Source organism: Mandrillus leucophaeus, unplaced genomic scaffold (genome assembly GCF_000951045.1).
Source record: "Mandrillus leucophaeus isolate KB7577 unplaced genomic scaffold, Mleu.le_1.0 Scaffold418, whole genome shotgun sequence".
NCBI classification, from domain to species: domain Eukaryota; kingdom Metazoa; phylum Chordata; class Mammalia; order Primates; family Cercopithecidae; genus Mandrillus; species Mandrillus leucophaeus.
Window position 1 is genome coordinate 1221877 of NW_012104454.1, and position 14809 is coordinate 1236685.

At 47.5% G+C, this 14809-nt stretch overlaps 1 protein-coding gene across 1 annotated transcript in view; it reads left to right on the top strand.

The window, feature by feature from the left end:
* Positions 1–10435, top strand: part of PRCC (papillary renal cell carcinoma (translocation-associated)) — a 40292-nt gene extending 29857 nt beyond the window's left edge. Inside the window, exons 4-7 of the mRNA XM_011992811.1 lie at positions 2950–3045; positions 6238–6381; positions 8867–8932; positions 9985–10435. Coding sequence (XP_011848201.1) covers positions 2950–3045; positions 6238–6381; positions 8867–8932; positions 9985–10071 — 393 coding nt within the window. The 3' untranslated portion in view covers positions 10072–10435. The remainder of the gene's footprint in view (positions 1–2949; positions 3046–6237; positions 6382–8866; positions 8933–9984) is intronic.
* The last annotated feature ends 4374 nt before the right edge of the window (positions 10436–14809 follow it).

A 14809-nucleotide genomic window follows, 5' to 3' on the forward strand; every position in this document is an offset into this window, starting at 1 on the left:
CTCCTGTGTTCAAGCGATTCTCCTGCCTCAGTCTCCTGGGTAGCTGGGATTACAGGCATGTGCCACCACGCCCGGCTAATTTTTTTTGTATTTTTAGTAGAGATGGGGTTTCACCATGTTGGCCAGGCTGGACCTGAACTCCTGACCTCAAATGATCTGCCCACCTGGGCCTCCCAAAGTGCTGGGATTACAGACGTGAGCTCCCGCACCCTGCCTATTTTTAATTTTTAATTTTTTTTACTTTTGAGATGGAGTCTTGCTCTGTCACCCAGGCTGGAGTGCAGTGGTGTGATCCCGGCTCACTGCAACCTCCACCTCCCGGGTTCAAGCGATTCTCCTGCCTCAGGCCTCTTGAGTAACTGGGATTATACCCGCCTGCCCCACGCCTGGCTAATTTTTGTATTTTTAGTAGAGACTGGGTTTCACCATGTTGGTCAGGCTGGTCTGGAACTCCTGATCTCAGGTGATCTTCTCGCCTTGGACTCCCAAAGTGATGGGATTACAGGTGTGAGCCACCGTACCCCGCCGACTTTTGGTTTTATTGTCTGTGCTTTTGAGGTTTTAGCTGTCTATGTTGAAAACAAAATCTGATTGTGGGAGCTGATGAGAGGTATGAAGGGAAGGCGGAAGAGGACTGGTATCTAATCTTGGAGTTACAAGATAGCTTCCTGAAATGTGGATAATGAGGATAAGGGAATCTATGGCATAGACTTCTAGATAGCAGTTAGTCTAAGAAGAGTTTCTAGAGGTGAGGAGTATTGAGAAAAACAGGAAGGGACAGTTGGGGCCAAAGAGGAAAGAAGGGAATCTGGAGGATTGAGTGCAAAATAAGAATAAAGAGAATCCCCTCACCACCCCCCCACCCCCCCAAAAAAAGAAGAATAAAGAGAATCATGAGCGTGATTTGAGGTTTGAATCTCAAGCTGAGTTTGGGCAAGTTACTTAACCGCCTCTCAGTCTCAAGTTCTTCAGGTTAAAATGGGATATCAGAGCAACTCAAAGCATTGCTAAAATAATTACATTAGTTTAGCATGGTGGTTCCTGGAAAATAGTCAGTGTTCAATAAATGCTGATTGTAACTTTTTATTCATGTTGTATTCACCTGTTGTTTGGAAGAGATATTTAGATTTGATCCGTATGGTCTCAGAGAGTAAAAGTATAGAATGCCAGGTTGTAAGTAGGTTTAAGAGATAATTCCCAGCAGTCAGAGCTTCCCAAGATGTAGAGGGCTCCTAGGAGCAGGAGCTGGGGGACCTGGCACCAGTGGTGGAGTTGAACAGAGGCAGCTTGCTGGCCCCATAACTGGGCAGCTTCAGCAAGTTTAAAAACTGCTGGCCTGGGATGGTTGGAAGACTTAAGTCTCTTCAACCACTGTGATTCTCTGAATGGTCAGTGTTACTGTTTTCAATCCGGGCATGAGTGAAGAGGGAGGGCTTTGTGGAGAACCTGTTCTGACCAAATACTTTGAAAACAATTGTGTTTCCTAAATCTTTGCTGTTAAGCCTTGTTGTTTCATATAGGCTGAGCAGAGATAGTATATCTGCCCTTAAGGTTGTTGTTAGAAGGATGGAGGAAGATAGGCTGGGCCCGGTGGGTCACGCCTGTAATCCCAGCACTTTGGGAGGCCAAGGTGGGTGGATCACCTGAGGTTAGGAGTTTGAGACCAGCCTGACCAATATGATGAAACTCCATCTCTAGTAAAAATACAAAAATTAGCTGGGCATGGTGGCATGCGCCTATAATCCCAGCTACATGGGAGGCTGAGACAGGAGAATCACTTGAACCCAGGAGGCGGAGGTTGCAGTGAGCCAAGGTGGCACCATTGCACTCCAGCCTAGGCAACAAGAGCGAAACTCCATCTCAAAAAACAAACAAAAAAAAAGAAGGATGGAGAAAGATAGTGTTTTTAACTCTTTAGCAGAAAAAAAAAAAGATGCTATTTAAATTGAATAACAAATTAGAATTCTATGTGCAGTTATAAACACCATTGAGATAATCTATGTAAATTAAAGCACTTTAAATACACTAGGGGACTCTGAAATTTAAATGTATCTTATTGTGAATACCATTTTAAAAAAATCCATACTCTAATTGCTCTGGATTTTTATATATTATTTTTATGTAGTGAATATTAAACCTATTTTCATTTAGCTCATCATAAAATGAATATTCTTAGAGGGGCATTTCTTGGAGTTTAAGATGAAGTGGAAGAATTAGGAAAAAGTGTAGGCCCTTGGAGGAAACAGTTTATTGGCCCTGTGGCTGCCTGACTTGGCCAAGCAGGGGCCTTGCCCTTGCCTTCACCCTCCTCTTCTTTAGGATCTGCAACAACATCTGGGCCACTCACCTCTAAGGGGAATCATGAGATTCCTGAACTAAAAATCTGGTAAATAAACCTGCTTTGTTCCCAGCTTTGTAAGTTTCATTGTATCCTAATAGTGGTTATATTAAATCAGAGATCTATAGCCTCCCCACCCCGTTTAGACTGTTTCCCTGTATCCATGGGACCAAACTAGAATGAGGAGCAGGAATGGCATGACATATGCCTTCTTGTCCCTGCTCGCATCGTAGCTCACTGGGGTCTTATGAGCAGGAGGAGCAGGGCTGAGGGCATGGTAGAGGTAAGGGGTGAGAGTCGCTCTTAGGAAGTAGCTGAGGGAGTAAGGTATAGACTGAAGCAGGAGAGACAGTTTTTATTTCTTGTTACCCTTTCCTAAAAAATATCCATCTGTCTGGATAGTGTAGATGAGAAAAGCTGTAGGGACTGTTCTTGAGTTATAGGTAGGTCCTTGGGATCTATGCCTTTAACTGGTCTGTTTGAAGAAGCTGTAGTGTGGATATCTCACCACTGCCTCTTTGATGATGATTTTCCATTTCTGGACAGACCTTACCTTCCCCTCTCCGACTGTGCCCTCAGTTGGTGTGTTTTTCTTTCCTGTTTGGCTGCAGGATTATTACAGTGGTGGCTACTATCCTGCACAGGACCCGGCCCTGGTCCCACCCCAGGAAATTGCCCCAGATGCCTCCTTCATCGATGACGAAGCAGTAAGTTAACAAAGCACAAGTGACCATCTTTGACCCCTGGACACCATGTTTCAAATCTGAAGCCAAAGGAAATTAAAAAAAAACACACACACACACACACACACACACACACACACACACACACACACACGACAAAACTGTATCAGGATTAGGTTGGCAACATGTAACGGAGAAACTCTAATTAATAGTGGCTTATATAAAGCAAGTTAGTTTTTTTCTTCATGGAAGAAGGATACAGGGGTGCTTTGGAAGCTCCACAGAGTCAGGGATCTAGTCTCCTTCTTTTTTTTGGATAGAGATGGGGTCTTGCTTGTTGCCCAGGCTGCACTTGAACTCCTGGGCTCAAGCAATCCTTCTGCCTTGGTCTCCCAAAGTGGTGGGATTACAGGTGTGATTTACCATGCCTGGCCTCAGTCTCTTTCTGATCATTGCTTTGCCATCCCTAGGCTGTGGCCTTTATTCTTATGGTCCATGATAGCAGTTAAAGCTACAGCCATCACACTGGCATTGAAGATGCAGCAGGGTAGAGAAAGAAAGAGGAGGAACACTTCACCTCCCTTTCTAGGAGACTTCCTGAAAGTTCCTAAGAGCACGTCCATTTTGATCTCACTGACTAGAATCTGCTCAAGTGACCATAGCTAGTTGTTTGGTTTTTTTTGTTTTCTGTTTGTTTGTTTTGAGCAGAGTCTTGCTCTGTCGCCCAGGCTCGAGTACGGTGGCACGATCTCAGCTCACTGCAACCTCTGCCTCCCAGGCTCAAGCGATTCTTGTGCCTCAGCCTCCTGAGTAGGAGTAGCTGGGATTACAGGCATGTGCCACCATGCCCAACTAATTTTTGTATTTTTAGTAAAGATGGGGTTTCACCACGTTGGCTCAGGCTAGTCTCAAACTCCTGGCCTCAAGTGATCAGCCCATCTTGGCCTTCCAAAGTGCTGGGATTACAGGCGTGAGCCATCGCATCTAGCCGGCCATATCTAGTTCTAAGGGGGTCTAGGAAATGTAGTGTTTTATTAGTTGTGTGGTAATATGCCTAGCAAAAATTTTGGATTCTTTCACACTAAAGAAGAGGAGAATGGATCTGGGGAGGCACCAAGCAGCTATGTTAAATAACCCTTGTGTTTCACATAATGGTCTCTCCCTGCTGCTAGCTTTCCCAAGCTTCAGCAAAAGGAAGGGTAAAAGCACAATGTCCTGTGACTTTCAGGCCGTTACTCGGGATATAAAGTACTGTTCTATCTTATCTGCAGGGAAGTCACAGCCTATTGGGAGGGATCTGCAGAAATAGGGGGTGCTACCTTTCCATGGAGGTTCTTATAAAAAATAATTCTTCTCTGCTTACCTTTTCCCAGAAAGGTGTCCATCCCTTTGCATACTTCTGCCTGTGCTTGATACTGTTCATCCACTTCCCTATGGATCTCCTTCTTGGCAGGTTTGATAGCTGGTTTCTTTGGGAACCAACTAAGCCTAGGAGACAGCTGAGAACCCACTTAGTGGCAAAAGTCAGTTTCTTATAGGTGGAGTGAGTATAGAAGGCCTCACTAATGTTGAGATCAGGACCTGGGTCTCACTGAAGCTTCTGAGTTTTAAAATTCTATTCTCCTTCACCCACATTCCCTTTGAGGCACACCTCTGGATGACTTGTGTGGTTTGCATTTTGTTTTTTTGGGAAGAGGAAAGAGTAGCAGTCTCCTAGAAAGTTCACTGGGCTTTTTTTTTTCTTTACCCTTAAAAACTTTTGAAGTTAAAGCTAAGCCTCTGTGTGTATGTGAGGCTCCTTTTCTATGCAGCCCCACATTCTTTGTCTCTGATGTCCAGTTTGGTGTGGGGTCTGTTGATTCGGTGATACCGAACAATTAGAAGGAACAGAGATGGACAAAGAACTGATTTTTAAAGGAGAAATCCTGGAGTTCTGTGTTTTTTGGGGGCTTGGAATTTTATTTTTTTAGAGGCAAGGTCTTGCTGTGTTTCCCAGGGACCACAGGCACGCACCACCACACCCGGCTAATTTTTTAATTTTTTTTATAGAGATGGGGTCTCACTTTATTGCCCAGGATTGTCTCAAACTCCTGGGCTCAAGTGATCCTCCCACCCTTGCCTCCCAAAATGCTGGTATTATAGGTGTGAGTCACCCTGCCTGGCCTGCTCTGAATTCTTTTTTTTTTTTTTTTTTGAGTCTGAAAACTCTTTTGAGACAGAGTTTCACTCTTCTTGCCCAGGCCAGAGTGCAATGGTGCAATCTCGGCTCTCCGCAACCTCTGCCTCCCTGGTTCAAGCAATTCTCCTGACTCAGCCTCCCAAGTAGCTGGGATTACAAGTATGCACCACCACGCCTAGTTGATTTTATATTTTTAGTAGAGACGAGGTTTCTCCATGTTGGTCAGGCTGGTATTAAACTCCCGACCTCAGGTGATCCACCTGCCTCAGCCTCCCAAACAAAGTGCTGGGATTACAGTTGTGAGCCACCGTTCCCGGCCTGCTCTGAATTCTTTTTTCTTTTTTTTTTTTTGAGACAGAGTCTCACTCTGTCGCCCAGGCTGGAGTGCAGTGGCCGGATCTCAGCTCACTGCAAGCTCCGCCTCTCGGGTTTACACCATTCTCCTGCCTCAGCCTCCCGAGTAGCTGGGACTACAGGCGCCCGCCACCTCGCCCGGCTAGTTTTTTTGTATTTTTAGTAGAGACGGGGTTTCACCGTGTTAGCCAGGATGTTCTCGATCTCCTGACCTCGTGATCCGCCCGTCTCGGCCTCCCAAAGTGCTGGGATTACAGGCTTGAGCCACGGCGCCCGCCCTGAATTCTTAATTTGAAAATTGTATGCAGTCCTTTTAGGCAGATATTAAAAATAAAATTGATTCAGGGGTACATGTGCCAGTTTGTTACATGGATATATTGCATAGTGGTAGGCAGATACTGTTTGAGTACAAATTCATACCACTGGTTCTCTGTTGTCATTCATGTTTGGAGATACCTCTTAGCTTCCCTTTTCCTGGGTTCAAGAGACATTCTGAGTACAAGTAGCCTTTCATCTGGCATCAGGGGAATTTGGTAGGTGGCAGGGTAAAAGGACATAGAGAAGAACTGAGGGTGCCTTGGGATTGGTGAGTCACAAAATCATTCCATAAACTCTGGCTCTTTAGTGACATCTGCCGACCCCCTTGCCCAGATTCCTGACTCCTGCATTTTTTTCTTTTCTAGTTTAAGCGGCTGCAGGGCAAGAGAAACCGAGGGAGAGAAGAAATCAACTTTGTGGAGATTAAAGGTGATGATCAGCTCAGTGGGGCCCAGCAATGGATGACTAAGTCATTGACAGAAGAGAAAACCATGAAGTCATTCAGCAAAGTAAGTGGGAACGGTCTATTGAGTGGTCAACTTGGGAGGCTGCAAAGCAAAATCTTGTCTTACTCCCCGTCTAGACCCCATACCCCATTGTTATTGTCACAGCACCTTTAGTAAACACATTTTGCCTATGGTACTTGAGTATGCAGCAAACCTCACAGATACAGCAGCTCCTTCCCTCTAGAACTTTGCGGGAGTTTAACAGCTCTCCAGCTGGTTGGGAGGTCTGGTTGCTGAGACTGAGTAGTTGGAGAGGACTCCAGCCTGTGGCTGTGGCTCCTTCCCAGGCTGCACAGAATCCACAGCTACTCTACTCTTTCCCTACAGTCAGATCCTTCTTTCATTTTCTTGATTTAAAGTTTTTTGCTTTTTTTTGTTTTAATTTTTATTCTTTTAAAATACTATCTTCTTCATTTCCTTCCCTCCTTCCCTCCCTTCTTCCTTTTCTCCTTTCTTCGTTCCAATTGTTTTCATTTTTTGGTGGTGGTTTTTTTTGGTTTTGTTTTGTTTTTCAGAGTCTCACTCTGTTGCCCAGTCTGGCATGCACTGGCTCAGTCACAGCTCATTGCAACCTCTGCCTCCCAGGCTCAAGCGATCCTCCCACCTCAGCCTCCTGAGTTGCTGGGACTACAGGTGCATGCCACCATACCCATCTAATTTTTGTATTTTTTTGTAGAGTTGGAGTTTCACCATATTGTCCAGGCTGGTGTTGAACTCCTGGCCTCAAGTGATCCACCCACATTGGCCTTGACCTCCCAAAGTGCTGGGATTACAGGCATGAGCCACTATACCCGGCCCCAGTTAGTTCATTGTTTCAAGCTGGGACCTGGCTCAGCACATCTTTGAGGTGTGAGCACAACAGAACCTCAGAAATCCTGGAGTCCCTAGATTCTGAGTGTGCAACTCTTCTGTGTTCTCTTCATTATTGATTGTAGCCAGCTGTAGTCTTTCCAGTGCCTTTACTCATCACATTTCCCACACTATACTCCTGCCTTTTCTGTCCTAGTTGTCTTTAGTCAGTATGATGAACATTTCTTCACCTAGTAGCTGAGAACAGCAAATGTGGACATTTATGAGCCTGCCACAGGAGGGAAAATGTGGGAAAGCCCTGGACTTGAGCCCAGCACCAGCAAGGCCAAGGTCGAGAATTTTGTTCCCTTTTCCTCCCCCCATTTGCTTTGCTTTGTTCTATGGCCACAGATGGCCATACAAGCTCCAGCCGTTTGTTTTAACTGAATGCTGGCGGTCATACAGGACAGAGCAAAGGATTGTGGTTAGATCAGCGTAGATCCATCACTGTTTACTGGAAAAACCACTTAGGAGAGCATGCTCTACCAACTGTGGGTCGAGAAGCATAGTCACATAGTAATAGCTACTGTTGTTAATGCTCACTGTGGGCCAGGAATGGAGCTGGATGTTTTATGTATGTCATCTTTAACTGTCACATTAAATGACATTAAATAGCAGCAAGCAATTAGTATTTGCTCTTTTCCTATCTCCAAGTTTTCTTGTCACCGTCTCATTATATTGAACTAGATTTTGTTAAAAGAAGAAAAAGATATGGTCCTTGTCCTTGAGGAGTTGACAGCATAGTTGGGAAGAAGAGATTTAAAGACACTTGAGTGTAAATGATTACAGTGCAAATTGATTACATAAGTGCTGAGGAGACTCTAGAGAGGAGTTTTGGGAGTTGGGTGGAGATGATTAGGAAGCTTCTAGTCTGAGACAACTCTGGCAGAGGACAGAAAAACCACAGAATGAAAGCCCAGACCAATATAGACTTTGACAGTAAATCATTTGCATCAAAGTTTGGTTACGGGTTCAGTGCAGTTACTGGCGGAGGCTGGAAGACTGGGGAGAGGTAGAGTGATTGTGAAATTTCTAATTCCAGGGAAACTGCTGGCACTTACTAGAATGGGGAAGGTGGGGGTTTTAGCCAGAGGTGATTGATGGGAGCGAGCTTGATAAGCAGTAGGTGGGAGACAGGCTAGACATCTGGCTTGACTGGGGAGAAGAGGACAGAGATGAAGAGGGTTTGAAGGGAGATGGGCACAGGGATTGTGGGAGGACCTGGCAGGGGGGCAGAAGGTCACCTGTGCCCTGGCCCACAAACTGTTTCAGACTGATTGCAGGCAGTAAAACTGGTCTCAGATGTCCATAGCAGACAGAGCCCCATGCTGGGTGCTAGGGGTAGGGTGGGATTACCAAAGACGCAGAAGACAGTCCTGACCTCAAAGTAGTTCCAGTCTAGTGGGGGATATTAGCAGGCTATTTCAGGCAAGTGTTCTGAGCTGGGTTTTTTGGTATAATGGCTTTAATAAAAATAAAGGCTTTGTAAGTATATAGAGGTAAAAACAGCTCCAACTTTTCTCCCCCGGGATCTGGGCTGCGGAATTGGCTTTTAGTCCCTAATACCACACCATCTGGGCACGTGAGAAACTTCTGCTTTCATCCTGTGGGTTAATGAGTATGTTTTCTTCTCTTGCAGAAGAAAGGTGAGCAGCCAACAGGCCAGCAGCGGCGGAAACACCAGATCACATATCTTATTCATCAGGTGAGAGAGAGCTGAGGGCTCTGGCTCAGGCAGGATCTCTGTAAATCTGGTAATTTGAAGGCTGAATTTGAGTTAGAAACCCAGATGCCGGGGACCATCTTTCAGCAGGCATCCTCTGCTGTTCTCAGAGTGGCCACTAGGAGGGGATACATCCTTCAGAATTATCCTGCTCTGCTTCAGTCTCAATGCAGATAAGATTCAGGTGCAGGTGCTTAGAATAAAACTCTCTTTTTTTTTTTTTTTTTTTTTGAGATGGAGTCTTGCTCTGTCTCCCAGGCTGAAGTACAGCGGTGTGGTCTCGGCTCACTGCAAGCTCCGCCTCCCGGGTTCACGCCATTCTCCTGCCTCAGCCTCCCAAGTAGCTGGGACTACAGGTGCCTGCCACCTCGCCTGGCTAGTTTTTTGTATTTTTTAGTAGAGACGGGGTTTCACCGTGTTAGCCAGGATGGTCTTGATCTCCTGACCTTGTGATCCGCCCGTCTCGGCCTCCCAAAGTGCTGGGATTACAGGCTTGAGCCACCGTGCCCGGCCACCTCCTAGTTTTTCACAGCTTCAGTCATTACTTTAAAATCGTTTGAATTTCTAAGGTACTACACGCTGTTTTCAACACAATTGCAAAACTGCATCTCCAGGCTAAGCAATTGTTTGTTGGTGTTCTGTTTTGACTGGTCCAAGCCTTTGAGGCTGTCCTCTCCTACTCTGCCGGTTGGGTGTCTAAGGCAGCAGATTTTCTTCCTTTTAGATGCTAAATTCTAGTTTTCATTTGCCCATTTCCCACTTCAGCTTTTGAGTTTTAATTCTACTAGAGGAAGCACCAGGATTCTTGAGTCTTTATTCTGCTTAAACCTTGATAACTCTCCAAAGAAATGATTTTTCTTTGCTTTCTTGGGGTCTTCCCCTTTTACTTCGATAAGTCTTTCAAGGAGTTTGCAGTTTCCCCATAATCATTTTGATAGGAGAAAGATTTTACATTGGGAAGCTCACAGAGGCAAGAGGACAGCGTTTCTCAGAATTCCGGTTTGACCCTCCCCTCCCCTTCTTCCTTGCCACAGGCCAAGGAGCGGGAGCTGGAACTGAAGAACACCTGGTCGGAGAACAAGCTCAGCCGCCGTCAGACCCAAGCCAAATATGGATTCTAGGGCTCTGGAACTGATTGCTCCCAGGATCTCCTGCCAGCCCAGCTGGCCTGGCCCCCAGCTTCATCTCTGGGACCCCAGCAGCTGCTCTAAGCCCAGGATCTCTTTCCCCAAGGACCCAGCCCTCGCCTCTGCGAGAATGAACATATTTGATAGATTTTTCTTAACAAGTTAGAAAATTCAGCTCCTGTCTGTCCTGGAGCTAGCAAAGACTTGTGTGATGCCTCTGAAGGGGCTCTGAGTTCTGGGATGGGAGTTTTGCTCCCTGTCAGGTGTGATGAAATGTTGAACCCTCCCCACCACCACTTTTTTTTTTTTTTTTAAACCAGGGATGTCTGTTGAAATAAAACATTCAGTCTGACAAACATTGCCTGCCCTGTCTCTGGATTTGTGTTTACCTTGTGTAAAGCACCTTCCAAATGATCTTGAGCTGCCTGATTCCTTTGCTATTTTTTCTCTGTATCCACCGTCTAGCTGTGTTTGTGGCCATTGAAAACCCTAGAAATGGTATGCACAACTTTATATGAGGTGGGATGATTTTCAGAGAGACCTGTGGTCCCAAATATGTATTGCTTATCTCAGGTACCTCTGGAGACTGGATGAAGTCAGGAGGTTTTTTCAGTAGCACAAAATAGTTGTCAGACATAAAAATCCTATCCAGCAAGAGGTAAAGTGGCAAAATCCCTGTCCCTAAAGATAATTCAGATTGACACTGGTAGTCCATTGGTCTGGATTGGTTTGGAAGCTTCACATTGAACTTGGGTGCCAGAGATACCCTTGGAGACGTCCAGAGCCCTAGCCTTTGTTGAAGAAAGGAGGTACAGGGTCTATAGACTCCAATTATCTGTAATGTACTGTGACACTCAGAAGTGACAAGACAGATGGCATAATTCCAAAAACAATGTGCAACTCATACTGCAAACCACCACTGAAAAATATGGCTAAGGGTATCAGGATTCCAGTAGGGCTTAGCTGCTGTGGTTTCCTGCAGGAAAGTAGCGTTGAGGAAACTCCTGCAAGAGAGCCTTGGATGTCAGGTGGAGGAGCTGTTGACCAGAAATAGACTCTTGAGTGTACTGTTGCTGGAAAACACTGGGAAGAATTAGTGTTTGGCAGTCCTGGTGACAGAGAGGGGAGGCTAAGGCCATTGGGGCATTTGAGGTATGTAGTGGAGACCTGGGAATGGGAAGGAAGAGGCAGAAGTTAGAAACCTCACCAAGCTTCTGGTTTTGTGTGCTGGGGTAAGTTGAGGAGTCTGTTTCTCATTAAGCACAGAGAAGGTTTCATCACTTACAGGAAAACCACCCGCTTATCTGAAATCTGACCTACTTCGGGCTGGAGCCAGACAGGGCTCCTGCATCCCACAGGGACACTCAGGCTGTAGTTGTCCAGATCTGTGCAGCCAGTTAAGACTTCAGCAAGGAGCTTCAGCCCTACCATGCTCCCAGTGTTCACAGAGGCACTGGGGGTCAGGGCTGAGATCTGCCCCTCTGGGGTGTCACAGGTGGTGAGGTGTGCTCAGCAGGGCCTAAAATCTTAGGTTCCAATGAATCCAGTGCTTCCTTTCTTATATCCAGTATGCTACAGATGCAGCCCTAACCATATGAGTCGCCACGCTCCTGGGATTCAGTAATTCAACTTTCTCATTTTAGGGGCTGTGTCATGATGTAGCTGGAAGTGCTCTGGGCTGGGAGGCAGAAGATGGTGAGAGGGAGACTCCCTGGTCTTCTGGAAATGGACAGAATTGGGCTAGATATCTATAAGGGTCCTCTTGCCTCCCACTTCCTTCAGTTCACTCAAGAGGCTTAAGCCACATTTTTTTTTTAAAGCCACTTTTTAGTCCTACCAAAGATGGCATTTTATTTCGTGGTTGGAATTTCCTGGTCGCTAAGAAATAACTAACAATTAGAAAATGGATAGACTTCATTTGGGAGGGCTTCCTGAAGGTGGTAGCCTCAAGTTCTCATGAACAGAAGACAGAGACAGAACGAGGGAGAAATAAGAGTGATAACTTGGTTAAAATTAGCATGGCAGCAACAGCCAAGGGGCAGAAGGAGAAAGGTGTGAAGGCCTTGGTCAGAAATGGATCCACTGAGCCCTGGAAGATGTTGGTGGGGCCGGGGCAAAGCTGGATGTGCAGTGTCACATTGACCAGGACAGTAGAGCTGGAGAAGCTGAGGTCTGCAAGGATCAGACTTAGAACCCTCACAGAGATGATGTGGTTGTCGTAATGAGGGTGTTTTAGTGCCTCTGCAACACCGCTGGCCCCTTCGGAGGGGCCCAGCCACATCTGTACTCTAGCTGGGGTGCTGAGCTCGCTGTCCAAGAAGCCCCAGTGTACGGAGGAGTGGTTAAAGTTCAGTGGGGCCTGGGGGAAGTGGCAAGGATGCTGGAAAACTCTGGGCTGCGTGCTCCCGTCTGCCCCTTTTTACCCCTTTCCCCCTAGGTTCACCTTTCTTTTTCTTTTTTCTTTTTTTGAGGTGGAGTCTCTCTTGTGTCGCCCAGGCTGGAGTGCAGTGGTGCAATCTTGGCTTACTGCAACCTCTGCCTTCCGGGTTCAAGTGATTCTCCTGAGTAGCTGGGATCACAGGCGCATGCCACCACGCTCGACTAATTTTTTTGTATTTTTAGTAGAGACTGGGTTTCACCATGTTGGCCAGGCTGGTCTCGAATTCCTGACCTCAGGTGATCCACCTGCCTCGGCCTCTCAAAGTGTTGGGATTATACGCATGAGCCACCGCGCCCAGCGCACCCGGCCTAAGTTTAGCTTTCTTTCAGGTGAGGACTCAGTGATGACCAGCCCCACCCCTCCCTGAGTGGGTTCATGGGATGTGATGTTAGCTCTTCAGTCCCCCTGAGAAACCCCGGAGCCAGTTACAGATCACCTTACTGAGACTGTGCTGCGTTAGTTGAGGGAGCAGATAGGAAGAAAGGGGCAGCTCAGGGGAGGCTGGAGCAGGAAAGAGCCATCAGGGTAAGGCATGGAACTGAAGGGGCAGGGGCTGGAGGACAAACCTGGACCCTGTAGTGGGAGCCGTGCTCTCTGTTCACAGCAAGGTCTTCCATGTGCTGTGACAGGGTGAGAGGTTGCCCTTTCACAGATATAACAGTGGGCTCAGCCAGAGAGGCTGTACCTGGAGGAGGCAGGAGGAGGGATGGAATGACCATGGGAAGACTGTCGGTGAGAAATGCCCCCCCCCTCTTGGCATGTGGAGTCTCGCTCAGCATAATCGCCCCAGTTCACTTTTCCTGTACAAGTTACTCAACTTCTCCCTCCTGAGGTCTCACCGCAGCCCCAGGCCTCAGCTTGGAGGAGTAAAGTCAGCAGGATCGTGCAGGGGTGCCCCTCGTGAAGGGGAGGGAGGTTCCACCACCTTGGTCTTCAGGGCTGGGCCTCCAGCTGTGGCCCTCAGCAGGACTGGGACCTTATCCTTTAGCCTAGGAGGGGCCCCGTGGTATTAAGAGGAACCCTGGGTTGGGATGACAAGATCTGGGCCCTGGGCCTTACTGCCTTTGGCTCCCTGTCACCTCCCCTCTCTAGACCTCAGTTTCCTCTTTAGTTGAGCCAAAAACTCTGTCATTAAGGGTCTCTGAAGTCCCTTCTAGACCCTGCAGTACTGCTTTTCAAAGCCCTTCACTTGCATGGTCTCATGTGTGTGCAAGGAGGCATTATCTCCAGGATAAAGAATGGAGGGAGCAGTGGCACAAAAAAAGGGTTCCCCTGCTGAAGGTTGCACAACTAGTTAGCACAGCGCCACAACAGACCCAGGGTTCTTGATGCCGTAGGTTCATCTGAGCTCCACCACCCCTTTGGTGTGTCCGCTGCGTGCTCTGTGGAGTCACAGAAGGAAGAAGAGGGTCCCTAGGTCCTGCTCTGCCCCTGGCTTTGCTCCTGCCCCTGTTCTGCCCCAGGCTTTCTCCTCTAGAAACACCAAGTGGGTCACTAGGCATTTCTGGCCCCCTCCCCACACCTGCCCATTCTGTGACACCCCAAAGTCTGGGGAAATGTATTTTCTGACTTTCTGATTTCTGTCTCTTGCTGTACAATCAATACGCCACTCTTTTCTGCTTCCTCCCCTGCCCCAAGGAATCAGCCACGAGGTAACTGACTCCATGCGTCTAATCTGAGACCTTTCTGGCACTTTCAGCCTCCTCTCTGATTTCAGCAAAGTCCTCTGCTCCTCCCTCCCTGCCCCTCTGCCTCTCTCCCCACCTCTCCTCTTGCTCAGGAGGGCATTTAGATCTGAGGTCTAAACAAAGGGAAGGGAAGTGGAACCCCAACTCTGTTGACTCAGCAACCATATTTCTCCTTAAGCCGATTAGCACTGGAGTGGAAAGGAGGGGAATTGGCCAGTCACTGGAGCTGGCACCTGGGCCAGGCTGGGGGTGGTGCGGTGGTGGCAGTGCCCAGGCCTAGGGACTGTGACTTAAGGAAATGGTCTGGAAGATTCCTGTGCCTCAGGTAGGTACAGGGGCCCTGACAGGTGCTGATTGCCTGGACTAGACTCTTACAGGAATGAATGTGAAAAGAACAGGCTGCACAGATGGGACCACAGGAGTCCCCAGGCCTGGGCAGCTCTGGAGGGGCCGTCTCTGCTCTGAGCCCTGAGGATGATCCAGGGGCAGACACTGTCCTGCCTTAGAAAGCCCCCTGTCTGGCTGGGCATGGTGGCTCATGCCTTTAATCCTAGCATTTCGGGAGGCTGTGACAGGAATATAGCTTGAGGCCAGGGGTTTGAGA